The following is a 26,938-nucleotide window of genomic DNA, read 5'->3' as shown; positions in this document are numbered from 1 at the left end:
TTAAAACAATAATAAATGTTTATTAACTCAAATGGTTTCTGTGGGTCAGGAATTTGAGAGCAGCTTAGCTCCATCGTGCGATTCAGGGTCTTGTATGGTGTCGTGTGGAGCCTCGGTCATCTGAAGGCTCGACTGGGGCTTGAGGCTCGAATCCCTTGAGGACTCACATAGATGGCTGACAAATAAGTGGTGGTTGTAGCTGGGAAGTTTCAATTTCTTTCCCCATGGGCCTGTCCAGAACACTGCTGAGCATTGTTAGCAAATGGCAGTTGGCTTCTCCCAGGGTGAGTGATCCCAGAGGCAGCAGCAAGACAGAATGCCCTCTGTCTTTTACGACCAAGACTTGGAATGTCGTTCATACACTATCCTATTGGTTACACAGGTCACCTCTAATTCAGTGTGGGAGGGAGACACAGACAAATGAGCCTAAGAGAAGAGAATCTGTGGCGCCACCTTGGAGGCTGGTCGCCACATAGTCCAACATGAAGACAGTGATTTTGCTTTTCAGAATGGATTTTTTTTTACCTTTTTTTTTTGTTGTTATTTCGAAAGAAATAAATGTTGGTTACATACGACCGAACACAAATACTTTTATATATCATTTTGTATATCCTTTTTAATTATATATTTTATAGTATGAATACTTTTATATATCCTAAAATACTGTTATATATCCTTTTCTAGTTTTTACATTTTGAGGACTTCACTGGTAGAGAATTCCTAAAGTAAATCTGAGTCTTCATTGAACATGTTTTCCTGGCATTGTAAAATGGACAAACATCTCCAGTTATATTAAGGGATGTTTTATTGCACTCAGGGCTTCTCTTCTCCCTCCAATAAGTAAGCACCACGTTTTCCTCTTATTCTGCTGGTGGGCTAGGAGTTGTCCACAATAACTATCCTTTAGAGTTGACGGGGCTGCTTTTCCCTGAGGAAAGCCCTTGGACTTTCGAAGTGCCTTGAACTGGAACCACTTGGGATTCAGAAGCAACTAAAACCCTTAATGCCCTAGAGTGCTTGACTGACCAGTTCGGGAGAGAAGTCGCATATGCCTGGCTCTTCCAAGTTGCACAGGTAGAGTCTTTGCCTAAATATGGTCCACACCTTACATCCGTTCTGAAATCGGAGACCCATCAAGCAGTTGAATCAGTTCTGCCAACTCCTGCAGGGGGCCCAGTGTTCCCGCCAGCTCCATCCCGCCTGCTCCAGGAGGAATGTTCCAGGCTGAGGAAGGAAGGTGGTCCCCCAAATCTTGGGTATTTAGTCCCATGTAGAGCAGAGAGTTCTCTGTCTTTGAAGGACAGGTCTCTAGAAAGGCTAGTTATAGTGGTGCTTTCAGAGTCCGAATGGAAAACATGAGCCTCAGGAAACCAAAAACGTCCCTGCTCTGGGATCTCTGGAATCCACATGCTTATTCCATCATCACAATGTTTTCCTCTCTGGTATAAGGAGGTAGCGTGCTTTCCTTCCTTCTTCCCTTCCTTCCTACCTAGATTTAAAAGAATCACACCGGTAATACAGGTCTATTGTAGAAATATTAGAAAACACAAATAAACAAAAGGAAGCGAAGTGAAAGTCACCATCCAGATTTAACCACGTTAAAATTTGAATATATATCCTTCCAAACACTGAAGGTTTCTCAGGGTTAAAAAAAGAACCAAGCTAGTACTTTCTTGCACTGAACGTGCTTAGGTAGGACCTTTATGCGGGCTGATTCTTTGTGAACTTTTCCCTAACTTGGAAATGACTGAAAAAGTATACAAAATATTAGGCAAAAGTTAACACAATTTTCATGAAATAGCCACCTATTTTCCTCTTTCTATTTTTTTTCCCCTATTATGTAAAGATGGGGATGAAAGAAGGTAAAGAGGAAAGAAGAAAGTTTGGTGGAGAAACACGTTTAACAATGAGAGAAGAAAAATCAACTCAAATGAAGAGATTTTAACATGTTTCAGGCCAATCAGGGGAGAGGGAGGGTGGCAGAAAACCCACTGGGCAAAGATGCCCAGTCGGGGATGAGGCTAAGGAAGGCACTGAGACTAGTTAAGTCAGCTGTCTGAATTGGTGCTGATGAAATCAAGGGATGCAGTTCATCACTGCGTTCAACAGTGAGTGTCCCTCAAAGGTTCTGATCTCATCGCGGGGACGGCAGTTGGAAACAAATGTCTCACAAAGGCATATCACGAGTCCCAGAGGCAGCTTGGTGACGGTAGGAATGACTTGGTCTAATCCAACATTACCCCCCGGGGGGAAGAATGCCCTAAAGCCCGTCTTACTGATACAGGTCGTGGTTTTTACCTGACTGCACATGATAACCTTGTTGGTTTGTTGGTTTCTTTGAATTGCAGTTCAAATTGCCTTAATATTTGGTGCAAGAGTATTAGACTATGTCTTCAATTTATGTGAAGGTAAATTTGACTTCCTTGAACGGCTCTCAGACAATTTGCTCCTGAGTATCATTTCTTATCTGGATCTTGAAGATATTGCCAGGCTTTCTCAAACATCACGCAGATTTGCAAAGGTAACAGATAATTATTTTGTGTCTATAAAGGTTTTTCCTTGTGCTTCCTCAAAGTTTTAATTTTTTCTTTCTTTTCTCTTTATTCTTCCTTTCCTTTCCTTTCCTTTCCTTTCCTTCCCTTCCCTTCCCTTCCCTTCCCTTCCTTCCCTTCCTTCCTCCCTTCCTCCGTTCCTCCCTTCCTCCCTTCCTCCCTTCCTCCCTTCCTTCCTTCCTTCCTCTCTTTCTTCTTCTCTTTTTAAACATAGCAGTGGTTTATTGTTTGCATTTATTTTAGCAAGCATTTGTTGAATACTTAATCATGAGCACTGTTTTAAGCACAGAGGCAGCAGAGGTGAAAAGACATTATTCCTGCCCTCCAGAAATTTACAGTCTAATAGGAGAGATCCAAACAAATACAAATTATTACAATATAGTGTGAACAGTTCAACAAGGGATGCGTGTATGAGGTACAAAGACAGTGCAAAGTCATTTACTCTGCCAGGCTTCACAGAAAGGGCTATTTTATCTGGGTTTTCGGGAGGAAAATAAGAGTTCACCAGGTGGTCTGGAAGACTAGGGGCATTTCAGGTCAAGGGGCATTCCAAGTTCAGGCAGAGGCATGGCCACATGAAAGAATAAGGTAAGTAGTGGCTGCCCCTTATGTACCTCCATTTCTTCCACTAACCGTCCTTTGCAGAATTATCTATGCACGGTGTGGATGGTTTTGGAGAATTGTTCTTCATGATGTTCTCATGAACAGGTTCTTCAGCCTGTTCTCCATGCCCCAGGCTGACCAAATGGACTCTCTCACTACTCTGAATCCTCAGCAGAATGACACGAGATCAGAAGACACGCTTGGTGCAATGTCAGGGCCTTGATGCAACCATTATTGGTTCCTCTCCCTGGATCCTGGAAGGTGCCTTGGTTCCTGCCCCTTTAGCTCTTCTTAGACACTCATACTGTCCTTCCATTAAATCCTTTTTCGGCTGAAATTAATCAGCCAAAATTTCTTCTTGAAATGGAAGAAACCTAGCTTAGTGTTTAGTTACAATATACTGGGGCACAATGACCATTTATAAAAGAGCATGCAACGTTTCCCAGATGACTTAAATCATAATCTTTTTTTTAAGACAGTATTCATCTATTTTTATTTTATTTTATTGTATCTTATTTTATTTTACTTTGTTTCATTTCGTTTCATCTCATCTCATTTCTATTTTATTTTATTTTATTTTATTTTATTTTATTTTATTTTATTTTATTAAATAGGCTCCACACCCAATGTGGGGCTTGAACTCAGGACCTTGAGATCAAGAGCTGCATGCCCTACTGACTGAGCCAGCCAGGTGCCCCTAAATCATAATAATCTTATTATCTAGAGAGCCAATGCTTTTTTCACAATCATGCCATAATATTTCTTGATTTTCATATATTAATTTAAAATAATATGTTTGATATTATTTGATGTATCCCCTTTGAGAATAAAAGCATATATTTTTTACTGGGTTTTCCCCCTAAAAATGGAGAGCCAGAAGCAAGTGTTAGAGCAGTCACTGTATATTTTTTTGCCATTAAAAAGTGTATTAACGTGAAGGTCGGCTGCTGATAAGAAGCTGATTATTCATACTTTCGGTGCAGAAGAATTTAAAATACATAAAATATACTAGTGGGGATCTGTGGAAAGCTTTTGCTAGGGCCTGCGCTTGTTCCTGAAATGAAATGGAAGAATTTGACAGAAAATGGCAGCAACTGCAGTGTCTTCTGGAATTATTCCTTGTGCTGAGCACCTGTTGTCCTTCTAGGTTTTCTCACTTCCACTCTCGATTACTCTCCCTCTCAGTGTCCTGCCATTATTTCAGTGCGGTCTTGGAAGTACCCTCCGTAATTTACCTGCTGCTCTAAAGTAAGGCTTTTCTAGGTTGCTGATTTCAGCTCTCAGTATCCTTGCAGAGCAGAATTATTAGGAGACGGAGCCTGGTCCAAGGCTGCTGCTGTTTTTCTTTCCAAGCAATATTAACCACTCATTTCTATCTTCGGTCTACATTTTATCTGGACACCATTTACTTACTTTTCACTTGCATTTAGAAACGATTTTTATTTACCTGTTTGTCCTATCATTTATTTACTACATTATCTTATTAGTGAAAAGAAAAAACCTTCCTTTTCCAATTCCTGTGGACAAATTTATTAGCAAGTTATTTGTGACTGCGTCCAATCCTTTCCTCTGATCTCGGGGAGGGAGGTGTTCCTCTCTTGTGCGAGGCCCGGGCCACCTGCCACCTGGCTCCAAAGTCCAACCTGGGGAACTTCAGTCTGTCGCTCATCTCCTTTCTCTTCTGTGTTGTTGCTGCTGTTTTTAAAAGTATTTTCTGTTTATAAATAATTTTAGATCTGTAAGTGTCGCAAAGGCAATACAGAGGGTTCGCATATGCTAACATCTTAACGTAACCGGGACATTTATCAAAAGTAAAGCAATTAATACTGATATAATACTGTTATGGGATAGCCATAGACTTTATTCGTATTTCATCGTTTTTTCCACTAATGTTCTTCTGCCGTTCCAGGATCCAGTCTGGGATACTATGTTGCATTTAGTTCCTATCTTGAAATCTTTCTTTCAATTGTTTTTTCCTCTCCGTGCATTAATTTTCTCAAATCAGTCTTCATCCTGCAGAAACCAAAAACTCTTGACTCTATTTGTAGCCAATCTCTTTCCTCTCCTCCTTGGGAAAACAAAACAAAACAGTTTACAGAACAATTCACCCTCAGCGAACTAGCGTCATCAATAGAAGTGAGATTGTATAATCCATGATGAAATGAGAACAGTAAGTAAATGAGATATGAAGAGCTGGTTATCAGGCTGAATTTATTCCATTTAAATGATCATCCTTTATTGGAGGTTAGGCCTTCCTATCCTGGGGAGAGTTAAAATGCCCCCCCTTTTTTTGTATTAAATAGTGACCTTAAAACGTGATCATTTTAACAAATTATCCTTATTGGAAAAATAAAAAAAATTGGCTACCTTATTTTGGTGCTTAATTTTGTTTCTAGAAATTTCACTGGTCTTCCAGCAGCCTAAGTATTCCAGATGCCACTAGTCCACGGTCACCCTACCTCATCGTCTGTTCCCTCCTCTATCCGTGCCTCCTAAACATCCCTGGCCTCGTTCACAGTAACCCTCTCCGTGTCGCATCTACAGGACCTGTTTCGGGCCTTCCTCTTCCTGACCCATCTCTGCTTCCAGGATTCTCTGCTGGGTTTTCTCGTGGCCATCCCTTCACTGGCCTGTCTTCCATGCGTGGCCGTAAAATGCACTCCAGTCATGTCACTATCCTGCTTGGTGACCCTTAGTGACTTCCCGTCATTTCCTGAACGAGGTCCAGACTTTTAGCTGCCACACCAGGCAATGGTGCCCTGGCCTTGCCTGCTGCCCATGGCCCCAACCAGGTAAATTATTTGCAGCTCTCTTGCGTGCTGTTCCCTCTTCCAGGAAAGTCCTCCTTCGGACCCACCACTCTTAACAGCCACCATCTGCTCTTGCTCTGATTCCATGTTGACCCAACCACAGGGTTTCCGTGGGTACGCACCTCAAAGTCTGGCTGCCGGATGATTCTATTTCTCAGGGTAAAACAAGGGGCATCCTCTGGGAGCTTGGCTAACACGAGCACACCCCTGAGGGGTAAATCCGAGGCCAGGGGGTATGGGAAGGTCAGCCCGAGGGCCAGCCCTGGGATTGCTAGGAGCTCATTTAAGGTCATGCTGCCACAGGGGACCTGCCTGGGGGCCTGCTGGCTTGCCCCAGGTGGCACCAGACCTTGACGGTATCCTTTTTCTGCAAACTGCAGCAGATTAGACTCAAAGAACGTCCCCCTCAGCTAGATGAGACACTGAAGCCCAGACAGCACAGGGACAATGGTGACCGGTATATTCATCTTGGTTGTGCCTCGGGAACAGTTACAGGCTCCCCATGACCGTAATTCCCAAGTCTGCCAAGTAGGCGAGGCACCTAGGGAGCAGGTGAAAATAGAGGGGCTAGGCCCACACCCCGAGGGGGGGGTAGGCGGGTCTGAGGTGGACCCAGCATCCGTGCTCTTGATGTGTTTGCTTATATTTACAGCAGCCCAATTCTGAGTTCAGTCCAAGAATTTGACCGGCTGATATTAAAATGGTACATATAGGAGCACCTGGGTGGCTCAGTTGGTTGAGCCTCCGACTTCAGCTCAGGTCATGATCTCACAGTTCATGAGTTCGAGCCCACATCGCTGCTGTTAGCCCAGAGCCTGCTTCAGATCCTCTGTCCCCTTCTCTCTCTACCCCTCCCCAACTCGAGCTCCCACCCCCCCCCCGCCCAAAAGATAAATAAAACATTAAAAAAGCTGCAGATAAAAGGTCTCTAAAAGGCTGGAAGTTGGGGGGGGAGGGGTGGGGTATTTTCCTATCTTTACTGTGTACAGGTATTGTGGGGTGTTTTGCTTCGATTATTATGCAAGAAGAATCTTAAGTGATTATGGCTCATAATACTATTCATTTCTATTTGTAATTCACTATTTTCCCTTATTGGACTACTTTTAGAGTAGGATGAGAGTATAGGGAAGTATAAAAGTAAACAGTCCTGGCTGCTTTCTGCTCAAAACCGTGTGTGGTGGTGTCCTGACAGACAGCTGGGTTCTGTTCTTCTATCAGCCACTTCCCACTATGAGCCTTGGGCAGCGCCCTTATCCTTTCAGAGCCTTAATTTCCCCCTTTGTAAAACGAGAGGTCTTAACCAGTTAAGCCCTGGGATCCCTTTCAACTTTCAGATAGCATCGTGTGTGTTAAGTTCATGCACCACCGCCAGGGGGAGCTAACTCCACGATTAGCTGTGCCTTGGATCAAAGCCCCTGGAACCATAGTCAAGATGTAGACCTTGTGTTTTTCAGCCTGGCATCTCCCAAGCTAAGAGCCCCAGGGTTTGGGAGGCTTAGATGAGGGTATTTTGCAGACTAATTTGTTGTATAAGACAAATCGTAAATATTTCCAATATAAAATATGAGTCACGAATGGAGTTACACTGGTGGAGATTTCAGCTCTCTTTTGAGAATTCTTTTCTTTTCCTCCAAACCTCGTAGTTGTCTCCCATAATCTTCATTATAGGAGACACACTCAGATATCCTGGAATGTGTCGTGTTGGTAATGGGGTAGTCATCCTCGTGTGAGAGTTCAAATCTTTTAAAGGAGGATCAGAGGATCCGTTTTGTTTTGTTATTATTAAGACATTTTCTGAGAGTTTCCCTTTGTCGTTTGTGTTTAGAATATGTTGTGATCCGAGTTGGGAAATCAGACCTGGAGGGACTGTTGAAGATAGGATGACAAATGACGAATATCAAAATGTTTGGGGGCTGTCACTATCATGTGTGAATGTGTAATCGTTTTTGCTTCGATGTTTATGCAAGAAGAATCTTAAGTGATTATGGCTCCTTATACTATTCATTTCTATTTGTAATTCACTCTTTTCCCTTATTGGAGTACTTTTAGAGTAGGATGAGAGTATAGGGAAGTATAAAAGTAAAAAATCCTGGCTGCTTTCTGCTCATAACCAAGTGTGATGGTGTCCTGACGTAGAGGTAATGCTGACCCGTTTTCCCCTTCCCAGAAGGAAGTTAGGACGCACGAACGCAAACAGGACAGAGCCAAGGCCAGGCCCGGAGTGGTGCCAGTGGGATGCTTGGCTGCCTGGGGCTGGGAGCAGAGTGGGGAGTACGTGGCTGGGTATGCACCAGGCGGACTGAAATGGTGGCCGCCGGTAAGCAGACAGAAATCAGGGGCACTCATAGTTTCCCTCTGGGTGGCTGTGGAATGCTGCTGGGGTGGGTCCCAGGGTGCTCAGCGTGGGTTGTGACTTGTGAGGGGCAGGTAGAGATGGTGGTGGCGACAGGCAGAGCAGGAGTGTGTCCAGGGCAGGGGCAGACACAGAACATACGTTGTGTCTGGGGATGCCTGGCAATCGCTCAGGCCTTCCTCCCAGAGACAAGGGAGGCAGCTGGGCTTCCCCACCCACCATGTTCTCCACAAGGTTTGGGGCTTCAGCCCTTCGATGTCGTACTACTCACACCGTGTCTAAGCCCACGGGTTAGGGGGTGAAGGCTATTGCTCTCCTGACCTCCTGCTAGCCAGAGCTGGCTGCTCACGGAACCATCTGGGATGACAGCACTGTGCCCAATGAAAGAATGGGTGGGTCCAGTTCTCTTGAGTTTGGTTTCAATGATCTGGAGGGAGAGAACATTCTAGAACTTGTTCCGAAAGGATGGTCAGTTTGGCCTTGTTAGTTTCATTCCAGCATTAGCACAGAGCATATTGTAAGGACTTAATTGTGAATCTGTCTTCTGTAGTATTCTCTTAGTATTCCTCATGCCTGGCAAATAGAGGTTCTGAAGAAACGTCTGCATAGACGGAGAGAGGATAGATAGATGCTTTGGTTCTTCAGATCCTTAAGTTTATCTAAGTGACTAATTGAAAGAAAAAGAACATTTTTCTCTGGTCTTAATTTCTGTGAACAGGAATTAATTAATCATATTACTCATTGTCCATAAATAGGTGGTTCCTTCTCTGGTCTTAATTTCTATGAACAGGAATTAATTAATCACATTATTCATTGCCCATAAATAGGTGGTTCCTTGATGTCTCTGGATTCGTACTTGACTTCTCATTCTTCCATTCTGTGAACTGATGGTCTTTCTTGGTTTTCCCCAGACTCCCAGCAATGGCAGCTGAACTGTCTACCCAGTGGTAGCTAAATGCTTACGGGGCCTCTTTCTAGTGTCTTTTTTTTTTTTTTTTTTAAATTTTTAATGTTTATTTATTTTTTGAGAGAGAGAGAGTAAGCTCCAGTGGGGGAGGGGGAGAGAGAGAGAGGGAGAGAATCCCAAGCAGTCTCTGCAACGTCAGTGCAGAGCCCAATGCAGGGCTCTAACTCATGAACTGTGAGATCATGGCCTGAGCCAAAACCAAGAGTCAGAGGCTTAACCAACCAAGCCACCCAGACATCCCTCTTAGTGTCTTCTGAGAAATGGGTGAGGTAGCAGGCCGTTCTGTCTCCCTTTCCTGCTCGTTAATTATATATATCTCATGTGCTTTACATATGTTATTCCTTTTTTGAAAAAAAACCATTTTTTTAATGTTTATTTATTTTTGAGAGAGAGAGAGAGAGACAGAGTGAGAGTAGGGGACAGACAAAGAGAGAGGGAGACACAGAATCTGAAGCAGGTTCCAGGCTCTGAGCTTTCAGCACAGAGACCGATGAGAGGCTCGAACTCACGAGCTATGAGATCATGACCTGAGCCGAAGTCAGACTCTTAACTGACTGAGCCACCCAGGCGCCCCACAAATGTTAGTCCTAATCTGCACTAAAAGTTTAGTATCATTTCCATAGAATCATAACTGTCATTTACTGAGTGCCTGCTATGTGCTAAGCACCGAATACGTAATTCGATGTAATCCTTAAGCAGCCCTGTGAGGTGGATGGCAGAGACTATCTCGTCCTGACTTTATAGAGAAGGAAACAGAGGTTCAGATAAAGTCCACAGTTGGGGAGCAGTGGAGCCAGGTACTGTACCTGGGAAATCTTACCCCAAAGCTGTTGTGCTAAAATCACTTCATTCTGCTTCTTAGATGACCAAGCACAAGGCTGGATGTGGAGACAGGCTCAGAGCAATTAAGTATTACGTCCAGGTTTAGTTAATTATTAAGTGGCAGGGCCAGAATTCAAATCAACTACGTTCACTAGTCGTCCGCTTCAGTACCTGAAAAGCATAAAGAAAAAGAGTCTGCCTTTTATAAAATTGGAGATAAGTATGGGAATGTGTTTCTTCCCTCCGTAGATAGGAACTACAGCGGGTAGGTACAACAATGACAGACCATCGTTTTGAAAGAGTTTTCTTCCTCCGGCCACATGGAAGCATCCATTGGCAGCAACGTGTAAATGGGGTTCCTCCCCATCTTAAGATACATGTCCGAGTTTTTGGTCCGGTCTATTTCAAAGTCTTCGTTATCCTTTCTGCCGTGTTATCTATATGACTGTGAACACTTGGCTTTCTTTTCCATGTAGCTTTATATATTTGTCTATGAGTCATTCCCAATGACCACGTTCACCATCATGGAATTTATTTATTTATTTATTTATTTATTTATTTATTTATTTAATTTATTTTTAATGTTTATTTTATTATTTTTGAGACAGAGAGAGACAGAGCATGAACGGGGGAGGGGCAGAGAGAGAGGGAGACACAGAATCGGAAGCAGGCTCCAGGCTCTGGGCCATCAGCCCAGAGCCCGACGCGGGGCTCGAACTCACGGACCGCGAGATGGTGACCTGAGCCGAAGTCGGACGCTTAACTGACCGAGCCACCCAGGCGCCCCACCATCATGGAATTTAAACTAATGGAAGGGAAGATGTCAGAAGGTAGCTTGAGCCCCGTACCGGTTTATTATTTAACTGATGGGATTACGTGAAGTGATTCTGTTTTGGGTGAGTTTCTCTGTGAGAAGGGACCCATCATTATCTTGTGAAGGACTCAAAGCTCATAGCCATCCTTAAACTCCAATTAGATAGCATAGGCCAAATATACTAAAAATCTCAAGAGCTTTGTGCAATAGTGATGTTAGCATAAGACTAAGTTCTAGATTGTGACTTGGGATAACACACAACCTCCAAACCCCAGTGGCTTAACACAATAATAGCTGTTTTTTTTTTCATCCACAATTCTTACCCACTGTGGGTCTATGGTCTTTATGCTCTGCACAAAGTCCCTCAGGCACTGAGGCTTAGAGAGAACCCGACCATCTCCTACTGCGCCATCTGAAATGCGAGGTCTCCTCAGACAATACGGAAGAGAAGAGGTTGGTGCACTATGTTGTTAACGCTTTTTTGAAAAGATTTTATTTCTAAGTAATCTCTACACCCCACCCGGGGCTCAAACTCACAATCCTGAGATCAAGAGTTGCACGCTCCACCGACTGAGCCAGGCAGGTGCCCCTCACGTGCTATGTTCTGAAATTTTGCAGCCCCTTGACTGCCAGGAACAGGGAAGTGTGGGAGAACAGGTGCAATACTCGCATAGCCCCCCTAGCTGTGCGGCGAACCAGCTATCCAGGGTAGACGAGGGCGCACCTCCGGATTCGTCTATCCCAAGGCAGGATCGTGAGAGTGTGGTGTCTTGAACACAGTTCCCTGCTTTAACGTCGTCAATACGAGACGCAAGAGGCCTTCCAACTTTCGCTTATTATCTTTTCTGTGTTTCTCGGGACCCTATTCCGTGAGCATGGGTCTGGCATCAAGAACCGACTCAGAACCAAAGACTACATTCTACTTATAAGATATATAAAATACCCTTTGTCTAAGAAACTGAGTGTCTTAGTCTCTTTTACCCTCCAAGATGTCTATTTTACAGCCTCTTCTCTCTCCCCAAGTCTCCTTCATCCTTGCTCTTGGCTGATTTTGTGGCTTCTTATTTCACGGAGAAGTTAGAAGCCGTCACCAGGGATCCGTTGTTCCCTCCCCAGCTCTACCCTCTGCTCCGTGAGCTTCCTGTTACAGGTGAGAAGTTCTCCCTCTTATTACCTACACTCACACTTCCACTTGTGCATCTCAACTCCTCTGTTCAACTACTTTGCTCGCGCGGCTGTCCTTTTTTATCCTCTGTCGCTAGTCTTATCCTCTCTACTGGATCGTTCCCATCAGCACAGAAATTAGAAAGAGAAAATGCCTTGACCTGATTCCCTGTTCTGCCGTCCAAGCAAAATTCCCTCAAAAGAGTGTCTGTACTTGCTATAGCCGCTTCCTCTCCTCTCCTTTCTTGAACTCGCTAGCCAGGCGTTCATCCCCACTGTGCCATTGAAACGGCTCGTGTCGAGGTTGCCGTTGTCCCTGATCTTGCAAAAACACCAGCCAGTCTCAAGTTCCGACCTTTTCAACAGCATCTGACCCCCTGGATTGCTATCCGGGTTTTCTTCCTTATTCTCAGTCTCCCTTGCTGAAAAATTTTCTATTTTTTGACTGCTTAATGTTGGAATGTCCTAGACATTGGGCATTTTCTCTATCTATGGTCACACCTACATGATAGCATCTGATCCCAGGGCTTTAAATAGTATTTACCTATTGATAATTTTCTTTATTTTTAAATGTTTTTATTTATTTTGAGGGAGACAGAGAGAGAGAGAGAGAGAGAACATGCACACAAGCATGGGCAGGAGAGGGGCAGAGAGAGAGGGAGAGAGAGAATCCCACGCAGGCTCCGTGCTCTGAGTGCAGAGCCCATCACAGAGCTTGAACCCACAAACCCTGAGATCATGACCTGAGCTGAAATAAGAACGAGATGCTTAACCAACGGAGCCACCCAGGCGCCCCTACATATTGATAATTTTCAAATATATGTTTCCAGTCCAGGTTGCCCCCTTGAACTCCTTACTTTTATGTCTAATTGCATGCTCCACACTTACACCTAGATGTTGTATAGACATCTCAGATCTGACACGTCAAAACCAGACTTCTTGATGTCCCTCCACACACACCTGTTTACCAATTCTGCCTCTCCCACAGTGTTATTTTCTCGGTCATTGGCAACACCGTTCACCCAGCTGCTTAAGCCAAAGAGCTCATCATTAGTTCTTCTCTTTCCTCTACTCATTGAATTCGTTCGCAAGTCTCACGAGCTCTACCTTCAAAATGTACCTACAATCCGGCCATTTCTCACCTCCTCCTTTGTCACCACCCCATTACATGCCATCGTCATGTCTTCCTAGATTTTCCAATAAGAACACAATAGATTTATTTGCGTTCCCCTGGTGGGGAGGAGAGGATACCTTCTTCATTTTGTATCAGGATTACGTTAGTTCTCCAGCCGTGGAATTTACTTATATCACAGAGCTATTTTTTAAAAATATTTAATAGTATTTATGTATTTATTTATTTAATTTTTGAGAGAACGAGAGACAGACTATTAGCGGGAGAGGGGCAGAGAGAGAGAGAGAGAGAGAGAGAGGGAGACACAGGATCCGAAGCAGGCTCCAGGCTCTGGGCTGTCCACACAGAGCCCGACGCGGGGCCTGAACCCACGAACCGTGAGATCATGAGCTGAGCCGAAGTTGGTCGCTCAACTGGCTGAGCCACCCGGGCGCCCCCATCACAGAGCTGGTGATCGTATCACTTTCCTATGTACTGGTCAACATTGTAGACATCGTGCTGATGAGCAGGGAGCAGCAGATACCTCAGATGCCTTCGTAAGGTGCGTGTCTGTCAAGGACTTGGAGATGAGCTGTGCAAAAACTGAGGGGCCTGCCATCTCTAGACATGACCTGAGATCCCGTGCCTTGGATCTACTTCCTGCTGTAAGCTCTTTGTGGACCATAAGCTCTACCACAGCTCTTTGTGGATCGTTTTTCGGTTTCAAGGTACATGCGCAATTTGAGTTTGCTTCTCCGTGAAGACCTAAAGCTGCCAGTGGCGAGGGGAGCCCAGCTCGTGGTCCTGACTGTGGTGTAAGCAGCAGTGCTTCTGGCTTCTCATGGTCCAGAAGATTCAGTGATGCTCAGAGGGTCTTCCGCCTACCTGGCGGTGGCCGGTCCAGATCCTTGCTGAGACCTGTGTTGTGCCTCCGTAGGAAAATTATAGCTTGTATCCCAGGGTTTTAGAGTACAGACAAGCATTCGTTTGGAGAAAACTGTTCTGCTTTCAAAAAACAGCTCTTGGGTTCCTATGGGGTTGAGGCTACTGTTTTGGCTGGTTGGTCAAAGTTTTGAAAAGAACAAGATTTGGAGATTTGTGATGATTCCTAGGGAAGAGGTATTTGGACAGATTTCTCAGAATCAGCCAAAAGATACAGATATTTGTGTCCCATGTGACTTCTCATCAAAAGGCACTTGATGCAGAGGAAGTTTTCAGTTATTAGATGGGGAAGATGCTCTGCCCTGTGGCTGTCCGTCAGCTTGTTTCCCTGGCCACCCTAATGTTTGCTGGGTTCATAACCAAAATGCCCAGTGGCAAGGATGGGGCCTGTGTGTGGACTCAGAAGGAGCCTCCTCTTATCAAGAGGAATCTGGCTACTGTCACAGGAGAGACTGACACTGAGCCCTCAACAGTGCTGCACTCTAGGGCGTCCAGCCGGGAACTCAATGGCGGGTGAGTAACACCGGATTCTTCATCATGGAGGAGGCAGCCATTTATCCTCCCTGGATCCTGGTCCTATTCTAGATAGGGATCTGCTTTCCTTGCGTGCTGTGGTTCTTCAGCAGCATCGTGCGTAAACTGACTGAATGCCTTGCTTACCATCGTCGTATCCCTCACGAGATTGCTTCAGACTATTTTGCTGTAATAAATAACTTATTAAAGAAATCGACATAAATACATATATAAGTAAGGCAATGAACACAAAGTTCCTTGCTCTTGGCATATGCTCCGTCAACGATAGATCCTTCAGGGGTCCACAGGCTTCTTGCCTTTCTGTCTCCTTCGGAGAGGAGTCTTTGTGGGTGTGCCTACAGATGGGGTACGTCTGAGAGGGTCTTGAGCAGGAAACAGGAGCCCAGGCCAGCGTGCCCTGGCACCACTGGCTTAAAGGAACTCCAGGCACCTTACTGACTGTCCACCGCGTCTAGCCCTTTCCACTTCCGGATTTTCACAGATGACGACCACTGAATGGAACTGATGAAAAGGGAAATCGGGTTGCTGATTAGCTTCCTGGAGCACAGAACCGGCACAGGAAGGATGGAGTCAGGGAGTGTCTGTCACCGAGGCCCACGTGGAACCCCTCTTAGGGCACGATTTGTACAGCCAGAGTGCCTACTGTGTAGCACCAGATATCCAAGCACCTTTAAATGTTCCTATCATGTAGACCAAAAAGCCATGGCGAATGCCAAGGTGGGTGATACTAAATAAATATAATAGAAGCTTTACCTTCGGGAAGGATTTGGGGCATGTTATGGAAGGGGTCAGGATATCTGCATGTTAACAGTGTTTAGTAGGAGGACACTGTTGAGGGTAAAAGTGCCATAAATAATGGTGCCAACCGAAAATGTCACACTGGGTAAATGTCATCATTTACCTTTGTCACAGTAAAAGCAAAATGCTGATATTTTCTGGATGATTTCTATGTTTCAAGTTATAAGAACGACTACTTGGGGCGCCCGGGTGGCTCAGTCGGTTGAGCGTCAGACTTCGGCTCAAGTTTGTGGGTTTGAGCCCCTTGTAGGGCTCTGTGCTCACAGCGCAGAGCCTGGAGCCTGTTTGTAATTCTGTCTCTCTCTCTCTCTCTCTCTCTCTCTCTCTTTCTCTCTCTCTCTGCCTCTCCCCCATTTTCCCTCTGTCTCTGTCTCTCAAAAATAAATAAACGTTAAGAAAATTAAAAAAAAAAAATGTCATACTAGAAAGTCCTGGCTAAATGGAAGCTGAATTGTGGCTGCACTGAACTTGGAGGGAGGACAAAATGGCCTCATGCAGATCTTGGGCCAGAGGGGTCTTATCTGTCCTTTAGCCTCATGGCTTCCAGTTAAAGCCCCAGGCTGCAGAGGAACATCTCAGAGAAGTTTCTCCCCAGAGAATGGCTCACTTTGCCATGTGCTGGATGGGCCCAGTGAGTACACAGAATTGTGTGATTCTGGTACACGGTGTGATGTCACAGTGTGCAAAGGACTCAGAGCAAAACTTGTGGATGGGACCCTGGCATCAGGAATGGGGGCAGGTTGGCTGTCTGAGGGCTGCTTGTTCATTATGAGGCCATCTGTTACCAAGCAGCCTGCAGTAAACTAAGCCGTCAGCTGTATGAGCCCAGTGAAGAGATGGCTTAAGTGAGGGTTTAAGATGGAGGCAAGTTGGGGCGCTGGGTGGCTCAGTCAGTTAAGCGTCCGACTTCAGCTCAGGTCACCATCTCACGGCTCCTGAGTTTCAGCCCCGCATTCTGTGCTGACAGCCTAGAGCCTGGAGTCTGCTTCCGATTCTGTGTCTCCCTCTCTCTCTGCCTCTCCCCTGCTCATGCTCTCTCTCTCTCTCTCTCTCTCTCTCTCTCAAAAAAATAAATAAACACTAAAAAACATTTTTTAAATGGAGGCAAGCTTAGCAGGAGTTAGCAACGCTCCCACTCTCGAAGCTGCTGTAGCGCTTGGTGGAAGGTTGGTGGGCCATACCATTATCAGCCTGTATTGCATGGTTAATTGGAAACTGACGCTATAACGTGGTGTTTATAAATTAACTATATAACGTGGTGTATGCACTGTTTCCCGCTGTCATGTATTTTTCGTCCTAAATGAGAGCAGGGCTTGGTTTGCTCCCCGAGTCAAGCGCCGCCTTGTCCTTTTAAGCATTTGGGCACTTGCCTTTCCTCCAAGAGGAAAGAAAGGAGGCAAGAACTGTGTCTGGTACGTCTTCATGCTCAGGTAATGTTTCCTGCAGTGTCTTCACTGGCAGCGAGAATCGGGTAGTGATTTTGTGAGGGAATGACTTTTCCCTACCCGGTGACCGACGTAACCCACCTCTGCCTTTTTCCACCTACAGCTGTGCATGTCGGACGAGCTGTGGGAGAAGATAGTTCACTCTTGCTGTGACACCATCACACCTGACATGAGGGCCCTGGCCAAGGATATGGGCTGGAGGCAGATGTTCTTCACCAACAAGCTGCAGCTCCAGCGGCAGATCCGCAAGAGGAAACAGAAACAAGGGAGCCATAGAACCAGTCACCTTTAGGGACACATCTGCCCACCTGCAGGAGGGCCGAGAGACGGCTGTCTTTTTCTCCTGCGTCCCAATCTCTTCTGTTTCCTTCGACTGAGCACTAAGATTTCCTTTGATTTGAACAGGCTGGTTCAATATCCCACCCGAGAAGCATACCCAGCCGGTGTTGGCACACGGGTGCACCAAAACCCGACTCGGCAGTGCCTTACCTAAACCGCAGTCTCCTGCAGTGAGGGTCAAGTCCGTGGCCCCTGCAAAGGGCTGCGTGACAGGAAGCCCTTGATACCCATAAGAAAAGAGGCTTCTGCTGTACAGGAAACAAACAATAAATGATTATTAGCAGGTGTTTTTTTTTTTTTTTACTACATATCTGTAGTTTTTTTCTGGCATTTGAAAGGCGTCCCGAGCTTTTGCATTTTTCCCCAATGGAGGTGGCTTTGTGTCCTCCCCCCCCCCCACCCCCCCCAGGGAACAGGGAGCGGCAGGGGCCACGGGAGGCAGTTGGCAGTCTGGTGAGCGTAGCTGCCCTCCCAGCTGTCTTCCCCTACATTTGAATTCAGGGCCCCATCCTGTGGGCCCCGGGATGCCACGCTCCATCCCTGCGTGGGGACAACCCCAGATCTGGCCCTGCGGCGAGCCCAGCATTCTGCCTGCGGACCCCTCTCCAGAGCCCACCTTCCCAGGACTTCACGTGGTCAAATAGAGCTACCAGCTTTTCTCAGAGGGATGCTGTTTCCCCAAAGGAATGTGATGGGTAATTTACAGCCCTCTGAGCTGTCCTGAGGATGAAGTACCCCCAGATAATGACACTCTTAGCGCAAATAATCTAATGACTCCTTTTAGGTGACAGAAAAAAGTAGCTGTCAACCTCCCATCACCTTCTTCACCGTTACCATTTCTTCTTCCCTATGACCTCCACCCTAGTGCCTTGAAGAGATCATCTATGCTGCACCTGTTCCCCGTGCAGGGGAATTTCCTGTGATGCCCCGAGACCTCCCACACGGGCTGTTCTCCACGCCTGAGTCCTTCCGAATGGCTCATGGCTGTGGCTTGGTGACACCTTCTTCCTCTCTCTCTCTTTTTTTTTTTTACCAAAACCTGTGCTAATATCAAACCAGATTTTAACTTCCATCCCTTAAAACTCACACCCATGAAACTCAGAGATTTTCCAGCAACATCTGTGAGATCAAGCGCATTCTGCTTCCTGTCAAAGTTGTGCCTGGATTGAGTCCAGGCAAAGAGCAAAGATTTAATGGGTGAGAGACCCAGGCCTCATTCCCCACCCGGGAGAGATCTGTCAGGGTGATGCAGGTGACTGGCCGGCAGGCGGAGGGCATGCACTTCGTCATGGCCCCTGCAGTCTTGTTTCTCCCCGAGGTCCTGAGGTCGCTCAGGGCCAGCTGTTTAGTGCCAGAACATAGATTAATACCACGTGTGCGCAACGACTGTGCGTGTGCACAATTTGGTATGCAACATACCTACATAAATATAAAATTACAACTCATTCGTCGCCGATGCAAATATGTCAACAGCTTAAGCATTGCATATCTAGTGTTTAATCAACTGACAGACCCTGAAAGCTTATGGGCGGGCACAACATTCTAGATTCAATATGAATTTGTGTTTGGAAGAACACAAATGTGGCCATTTGAAAACTCTTATTACCTACGTAAAATATAATGTAAAAATGGGCGCTGAAAGTAAATAGCAATGAAAAGGGAGTTATTCATACGTTGACTGTTGTTAGATAGGACTTTAAATAACATAGGTTACTAGATTATTCTGGGGATTATTTGCCCTAATGATTTGGGTGCCTTATTACCTGATTATAATTTTTTTTTTTTTTTGTCAACCTATAGACAGTATCACCAACCTACTATCCTGCAGGGGACCAGTTGACACATTTTGCCCCTCTTCGCCAGCCTCGTTCTCCATGTTTGATCCCATGTGACGATCCCACTGGATGGGAACAGGCAGGTCTGGTGTTGATCTCTGCCTCACTCGACAGCTTTCACATAGACAAATTAATCTGCTTTGCTTATGACACACAATCTCACAGTGAAATGCTGCAGCATCGTACAATCTTTCCCTTTCTCATATTTTCAGTCAAAAGTGTTCCTACTCTGTTATCATTTACCGTTGTCACAGTAAAAGCAAAATGCTGATATTTTCTGGATGATTTATATGTTTCATGTTATAAGAACGACTACTTGGGGCGCCTGGGTGGCTCAGTCGGTTAAGCATCCAACTTCGGCTCAGGTCATGATCTCACGGTTTGTGAGTTCGAGCCCCGCATCGGGCTCTGTGCTGATAGCTCAGAGCCTGGGGCCTGTTTCAGATTCTGTGTCTCCCTCTCTCTCTCTGACCCTCCCCTGCTCATGCTCCGTCTCTATCAAAAATAAATAAACATTAAAAAAAAAAAAAAAAGAATGACCACTTAACAACAGCAAATGTGAAAACTTATAAACAACAAAAAATATATTTTACTTAATGACAAATTCTCTTACTGCTTTTTTCCTGAACGAGTTAGCTCGGTACTTGCATTCAACCTCACTTATGTGGAATCCAAATGATCAATTTTGGATTATTGATCAAAATAGTGATTCTGAGTAGGCTCAAGATGTAGACAGAGACTATGAATTGAGCAAAGCGTGGGAAGCAGGGGTGGGACAACTTAACCAGTCACCACTCGATCATTGTTTTCCCAGCTGCTTCTGTCCAAGATGGTCACCAGCCCTCATTAATTACCCCAAACTGACTCCCACGATGCCCAAGACTAACATAGAACGACCTTAACTAAAAACAGAAAACCTTTGTGCGACAGTTTTTTGCTCTGAGCTCTAAGATGATGCCATTTATCCGCAGTTTGTGTTAAGATAATATACTGTGGGAGAATGTCCAAGCTTTTCAGCTTGGAGCCGTTGGTGAAATAAGAATGAATGTCTTTGATATTAAAAACGGTACATAGACAGGCTACCACCACGTGAACGAGAAAACATGCCCCTGCAGTTAAAACATAACATTATGCATGAGGTCATCTTAGAAAGTAAAACTGATATCTTAGCTTTACGTATTTATTGTTTTGAAACGAGATCATCCACACTGCGGGATAGCAGTCATTTGCCCTTCCTTGCAACATGGAACCCTCAGGGCCGGGAGCTACCAAAGACTCCGTGTTCCCTGCTTATCCTGTTTCCAGATCCATGTTCCTTCCACATAGGTCTCCATTCAGAAAAGTAATTTGCAGTTGTGAAGTTTGTTCCACCCATCCAGGAAGTCTCATAGCCATAGATCCATGGTCACAGAATGAGTTAGAATAAGCTTAGAAATAGTAACGGTAATGGTAGTGGCAGCTTTCATTCGTTGAATGCCTACCGTGTGCCAAGAAACAGGTAGTAACCAACTTAATTCTTGCAGCAACCCTTGAAGGTAAGTGATTATTATTTCTGTCTTAGAGATCAGAGATCTACCAACTATGGTGTAGGCCTAATTTGATTAGCACCTCTTTCTGTAGCATAAAGTTTTATTGGGACATAGTTTAAGCATCATCTATGGCCACTTTCACACTACGGTGGCAGTAATTGGGGGTCACAATACAGACCGTATGGCCTGCAAGGCTGAAATTATTCTCAAAGAGGACAAATTAATGTTCCCAAGGTGTCGTAACTAATAAGTGGTAAAGCTGATATTTAAATCTGTACTTCAAGTCTGTGTGCTTAACCACAAAAACCACATACCACTTCTCTTTGTGGAGCCAACACCTCATTTGACCAATGGAATTTGAAAAGGTGATAGGATTTGCCCAAGGTCATTTGAAATAATTAGAGGCCTTGAGCATAATATAAGAGACCATTCTAATTTAGTTGTCCAGGGAATATTCCAAGCTTTTGATGAACTAAGTTTTTTTTTTTTTTTTTTTTATTTTAATTCCAGTGTAGTTAAGAGTGTTATATTCATTTCAGGTGGACAATATAGTGATTCAACAATTCCACATATTATTATCAAGATAAGTGTACTCTGAATCCCGTTCACCCAGTACACCCGTCCTCCCCACCCACCTCCACTCTGTTAACCATCTGATTGTTCTCTATATAGTTGAGAGTCTGGGGGTGCCTGGGTGGCTCAGTCAGTTGAACATCTGACTCTTGATTTTGGCATAGGTCATGATCTCACAGTTAATGGGATTGAGCCCCGCATCGGGCTCTGCACTGGCCAAATGGAGCCTGCTTGGATCCTGTCCCTCCCTCTTCTCTCTGCCCCTTTCCCGCTCACACTCTTTCTCTTTTTCTCAAAATAAATAAATAAACTTAAAAAAAAAAAAAGAGTCTGTTTTTGGTTTGTCTCTCTTCTCCTTTGGTTTTTCTTAAATTCCACATACAAGTGAAATCATATGGTGTTTGTCTTTGTCCAACTGGTTTATTTCACTTAGCATAATACTCTCTAGATCAATCCATGTTGTTACAAATGGCAAGGTTTCATTCTTTTTTATAGCTGAATAATATTCCATTGTGTATATACATATATACACACACATATATATATGTGTATATATATATATACATACACACACACTACATATTCTTTATCCACTTATCTATCAATGGACACTTGGGCTGCTTTCATAATTTGGCTATTTTATTTATTTTTTATTTATTTATTTTTTTAGAAAATGTTTATTTATTTTTGACAGAGAGAGAGACAGAGCATGAGCCAGGGAGAGGCAGAAAGAGAGGGAGACACAGAATCCAAAGCAGGCTCCAGGCTCTGAGCTGTCAGCACAGAGCCCGATGCGGGGTCGAACTCACAGACCGCAAGCTCATGATCTGAGCTGAAGTCGGATGCTCGACAGACTGAGCCACCCAGGCACCCCTGTAATTTGGCTATTTTAAGTAATGCTGCAATAGCCATGGGGTGCACGTATCCCTTCAAAGTAGTGTTTTTGTATTCTTTGGATACTCAGTGAAATTACTGGATCATAGGGTAGTTCTATTTTTAACTTTTTGAGGAAACTCCATACTGTTTTTCACAGGGGTTGCACCAGTGTGCATTCCCACCCACAGCACATGAGCATTCTTTTTCTCCACATGCCTGCCAACCCTTGTCGTTTCTTGTGTGTTTGATTTTACCCATTCTGACGGGTGTCAGGTGATCTCTCATTGTGGTCTTGATTTGCATTTCCTTGGTGATGAGTGGTGTTGAGCATCTTTTCACGTGTCTGTTGGCCATCTGTATTTTTTCTTTGGAGAAATATCTGTTCATGTATTCTGCCCATTTTCCCATTGGATTATTTGGGGGGTTTTGGTGTTGAGTTGTAAAAGTTCTTTATATATTTTGAATAGTAACCCTTTATTGGATATGTCATTGGTAAATATCTTCTCTCACTCAGTAGGTTGTTGTTTAGTTTTGTTGGTTGTTTCCTTTGCTGTGCAGGAGCTTTTTACTTTAATGCAGTCCCAATAATTTATTTTCGCTTCTATTTCCCTTGCCTCAGAGAATATATTTAGAAAAATGTTGCTACATCTGACGTCAGAGAAATTTCTGCCTGTGCTCTCTTCTAGGATTTTTATGGCTTCATGTTTCACATTTAGGTCTTGAATCCATTTTGAGTTTATAGTTGTGTGTGATGTAAGTAAGGGGTCCAGTTTCATTGTTGTACATGTAGTTGTCCAGTTTTCCCAACACTGTTTGTAGAAGGGACTGCCTTTTTCCCACTGCATGTTCTTGCCTCCTTCATCAAAGATTAATTGACCATATAATTGTGGGTTTATTTCTGAGCTCTCTACTCTGTTCTATTGATCTATGTGTCTATTTTTGTGCCAGTACCATACTGCTTTGATTACTACTGCTTTGTAATATAACTTGAAGCCTGGAATTGTGATATCTCCAGTTTTGTTTTTTCCTTTGTCAAGATTACTTTGGCTATTTGGGGTCTTCTGTGGTTCTATACAAATTTTAGGGATTATTTGTTCTCGTTCTGTGAAAAATGCTGTTGGTATTTGATAGGGATTGCACCAAATCTGTAGATTGCTTTGGGTAGTATAGACATTTTAACAATATTTGTTCTTCCTTCCAATCCATGAGTATGGAATATCTTCCCATTTGTTTGTGTCGTCTTCAAGTTCATCAGTGATTTATAGTTTTCAGAGTACAGATCTCTCACCACTTCGGTTAAGTTTTTTCCTAGGTATTTTATTATTTTTAGTGTAATTGTAAATAGGATTGTTTTCTTAATTTCTCTTTCTGTGGCATCATTATTAGTGTATAGAAATGCAGTGGATTTCTGTACATTGATTTGTATCCTGCAACTTTATTGAATTCATTTATTAGTTCTAGTAGTTTTTTTGGTGGAGCCTTGAGGGTTTTCTATCTATAGTATCATGTCATTTGCAAACAATGAAAGTTTTACTTCTTCCTTACCAATTGGGATGCCTTTTATTTCTTTTTGTTGTCTGATTGCTGTGGCTAGGACTTCCAGTACTGTGCTGAATAGAAGTGGTGAGAGTGGGCATATGTATCTTATTGCTGACTTTAGGGGAAAAGCTCTTAGTTTGCCCCCATTGAATGTGATGTTAGCTGTGGTTTTTTTTGTGTAAGGTCTTTATTATGTTGAGGTATGTTCCCTTTAAACACACTTTGTTGAGGGTTTTTTTGTTAATTTAAAAAAAAATTGTTTACATTTACATCCAAATTAGTTAGCATATAGTGCAACAATGACTTCAGGAGTAGATTCCTTAGTGCCCCTCCCCCATTTAGCCCATCCCTCCTCCCACAACCCCTCCAGTAACCCTCAGTTTGTTCTCCATATTTAGGAGTCTCTTCTGTTTAGTCCCCCTCCCTGTTTATATATTATTTTTGTTTCCCTTTCCTTACATTCATCTATTTTGTCTCTTAAAGTCCTCATAGGAGAGAAGTCATATGATTTTTGTCTTTCTCTGACTAATTTCACATGGCATAATACCCTCCAGTTCCATCCACATAGTTGCAAATGGCAAGATTTCATTCTTTTTGATCGCCGAGTAATACTCCATTGTATACCACATCTTCATTATCCATTCATCCACTGATGGACATTTGGGCTCTTTCCATACTTTGGCTATTGTTGATAGTTCTGCTATAAACATGGGGGTGCATGTGTCCCTTCGAAACAGCACACCTGTATCCCTTGGATAAGTGCCTAGTAGTGCAATCGCTGGGTCATAGGGTAGTTCTATTTTTAGTTTTTTGAGGAACCTCCATATTCCAGAGTGGCTGCACCAGCTTGCATTCCCATGTTGAGGGTTTTTATCATGAATTTCTGTTGTAGTTTGTTAAATGCTTTTTCTGCATCTATTGAAATGATCATACGGTTTATCCTTGTTGATGTGATGTATCACATTGATTGATCTGTGAATGGCAAACCACTCCTGCATCCTGGGAATAAATCCCACCTGATTGTGGTGAATGATTTTTTAAAACATATTGTTGGATTTGGTTTGCCAATATTTTATTGAAGATTTTTCCATCTATGTTCTTTTTTTGTTTTTAAGTTTTATTTGTTTGTTTTTGAGAGCAAGAGAGAGCAGGGGGTGGGGAGAGAGAGAGAGAGGGAGAGAGAGAATCCCAAGCAGTCTCCATGAAGAGCCTGATGTGGGGCTCAATCCCACGAACCATGAGATCATGATCTGAGCCAAAATCAAGAGCCCGACGCTTAACTGACTGAGCCACCCAAATGCCCCTCCATCTATTTTCTTGGTGAATTAAATTATTGCCCATTTTTTCTATAAATAAGTATCTTAAGTTCATTTAATAATAAGGACACACAGGGGCGCCTGGGTGGCGCAGTCGGTTAAGCGTCCGACTTCAGCCAGGTCACGATCTCGCGGTCCGTGAGTTCGAGCCCCGCGTCAGGCTCTGGGCTGATGGCTCGGAGCCTGGAGCCTGTTTCCGATTCTGTGTCTCCCTCTCTCTCTGCCCCTCCCCCGTTCATGCTCTGTCTCTCTCTGTCCCAAAAATAAATAAAAAACGTTGAAAAAAAAAATTAAAAAAAAATAAAAATAAATAATAAGGACACACAAATAAAATCCTCACACAATCTCCAGGAAAATTAAGGGATTGAGTGGAGTGTTCAATATGGCTCACTAGGACCTTCCAGGCTCAGTCTCCTCCTCTTCCTGCCACTCCCTGCAGTTGGGAACCAGTCCGTCCCAAGGACTCTTATATTTTTCAACTTCACCTGACAACAGGAGGGGCTCCCCAGGGCCACTTTGAGACCCTCAACCCAACCCTCCCTGCTTGTCATTATTGGAAGTCAATACCGTTCATCTGTGGCACCTTGAATGCTTTTCCAGTGATGTCTGCCCTCCGTGTGACCCAGTTCTCCTTTCCTAGGTGACAAACGCAGCTGCTTCTCAGCCTTTGTCATTCGACACCAGCATCCTCACCCCTCGCTGCTTGTGGACACTTTGACTTTGGAGGCCTCGGGTCCACAGAAGCCACACTCCAACACGGCCAACATGGCCGGTTATTCTGAAGCATTCACATCTGAGCTTTCTGGGGTGAGGCCACCTCCCCTTTGAGGGAAGTCTCCTTTCCTCCACTTGTTCCAGGCACTTGTGACTCTTTGCTCTGCTCTGCGCTGGGCCTCCTCAGACCCATCTCTTCCTGTTCATCTAGTAGCCCCTCACTGGCTGTACTTGGCTGCCCGCCCTCTCTGGACTCTGTGATCAGTCACACCCTCAGTGACACCTGACCGCTCTTCCCCTTTCACCCTGGGCTGGCAGACTACTTCCTCTTCCCTGCGGCAGACTGCAGAGCATTGCCGGAGAGCATCCTAAGACGTGCCTCTTTGGCGCACTACAGAGACCGACCCGGCTCATCTGGCCTCCCGCCATTGCTGTCACAGCCCGCTTCCTGTCTCATCTATTTCCTGGACTCCTCCCGGTGGGTCCTCAAGCCGTGCCTCCCACTTGGCAGCAATGAAGTTACCAGTGTAAACCGCACAGCTTCTTTTCTCTCCTGCCTTAAATCTCCCCGTCCTTGGTCCCGCCTTTTCTTCTTCCCACCTTCAGAGGCAGGCGTCACCTTATTTCCAGTGCTCACCCCTTCCTGTTGGCAGGGACCCCGGTCCTTCCTCCTCCGTGTTCTCCTGTGCCTTCAGGCTGTCCTCTTCACAGATTCCCGTCTCTTTCCTTCCCTTACATGTACCCATCGTTCCTTGAAAGAAGCTTCACTTCACCCTACTGTCCTTCTTCGTGCCATCCTGTTTCTCTCCTCGGCGGCCACCAGACTTCTTCCGCTGTTCGTTTACCAGCCGCCCCCCCCTCCACCTGCTCCCACTCTGTTCTCTGCTCTTCCTGCATTGGCCTTGCCCTCCCTCGGCAGCCTTTGGAAGCCACCCCCTTAGCTGCTGCCCTGACTCTCCTTATTAATTCATTTCCAAACACTATTTGTTAGTTACTCTGCACCAGGCACCGGACTCAGCCCCCGGGGACGCTCGTCTAAATAGAACACAGCCCTACCCACCAGCAAGTTCACGGTCAGTAAACACTCGGCTTTTTTCTCCTTTAACATCCAAGGTTCTTCACCAGCCAGCTTCACTTCCTAACCCACTGCTCCTTTCCTTCCACCTTGGAAGGATTCTTCTATTCCCGCCCCTCATCGTCCTGCACACGTGCCTCTACTTACCTCCAGGTTACTTCTCCAGGCTGTTTCAAGCCTGTGTGGTGTGATGCTGCACGAGAGAGAGCCTGCTGGTGCTCCAGCTC

At 44.7% G+C, this 26,938-nt stretch overlaps 1 protein-coding gene across 2 annotated transcripts in view; it reads left to right on the top strand.

Annotated features, from left to right (window-relative positions):
• Positions 1 to 19,362, top strand: part of FBXO36 (F-box protein 36) — a 91,251-nt gene extending 71,889 nt beyond the window's left edge. The window contains exons 4-6 of one of the 2 annotated variants that reach the window (XM_058702304.1): positions 2,349 to 2,521; positions 11,945 to 12,071; positions 17,019 to 17,181. In XM_058702304.1, the coding sequence (XP_058558287.1) occupies positions 2,349 to 2,521; positions 11,945 to 12,071; positions 17,019 to 17,068 (350 nt within the window). In that variant the 3' untranslated portion in view covers positions 17,069 to 17,181. Of the gene's footprint in view, positions 1 to 2,348; positions 2,522 to 11,944; positions 12,072 to 17,018 lie in introns of both variants that reach the window. The other variant, XM_058702295.1, reaches the window with a different exon arrangement.
• The last annotated feature ends 7,576 nt before the right edge of the window (positions 19,363 to 26,938 follow it).

This window comes from Neofelis nebulosa, chromosome 2 (genome assembly GCF_028018385.1).
Source record: "Neofelis nebulosa isolate mNeoNeb1 chromosome 2, mNeoNeb1.pri, whole genome shotgun sequence".
In the NCBI taxonomy this organism is placed as follows: Eukaryota; Metazoa; Chordata; class Mammalia; order Carnivora; family Felidae; genus Neofelis; species Neofelis nebulosa.
Note: the sequence above shows the minus strand (reverse complement) of the source record. Positions and strands in the feature narration are given on the sequence as shown.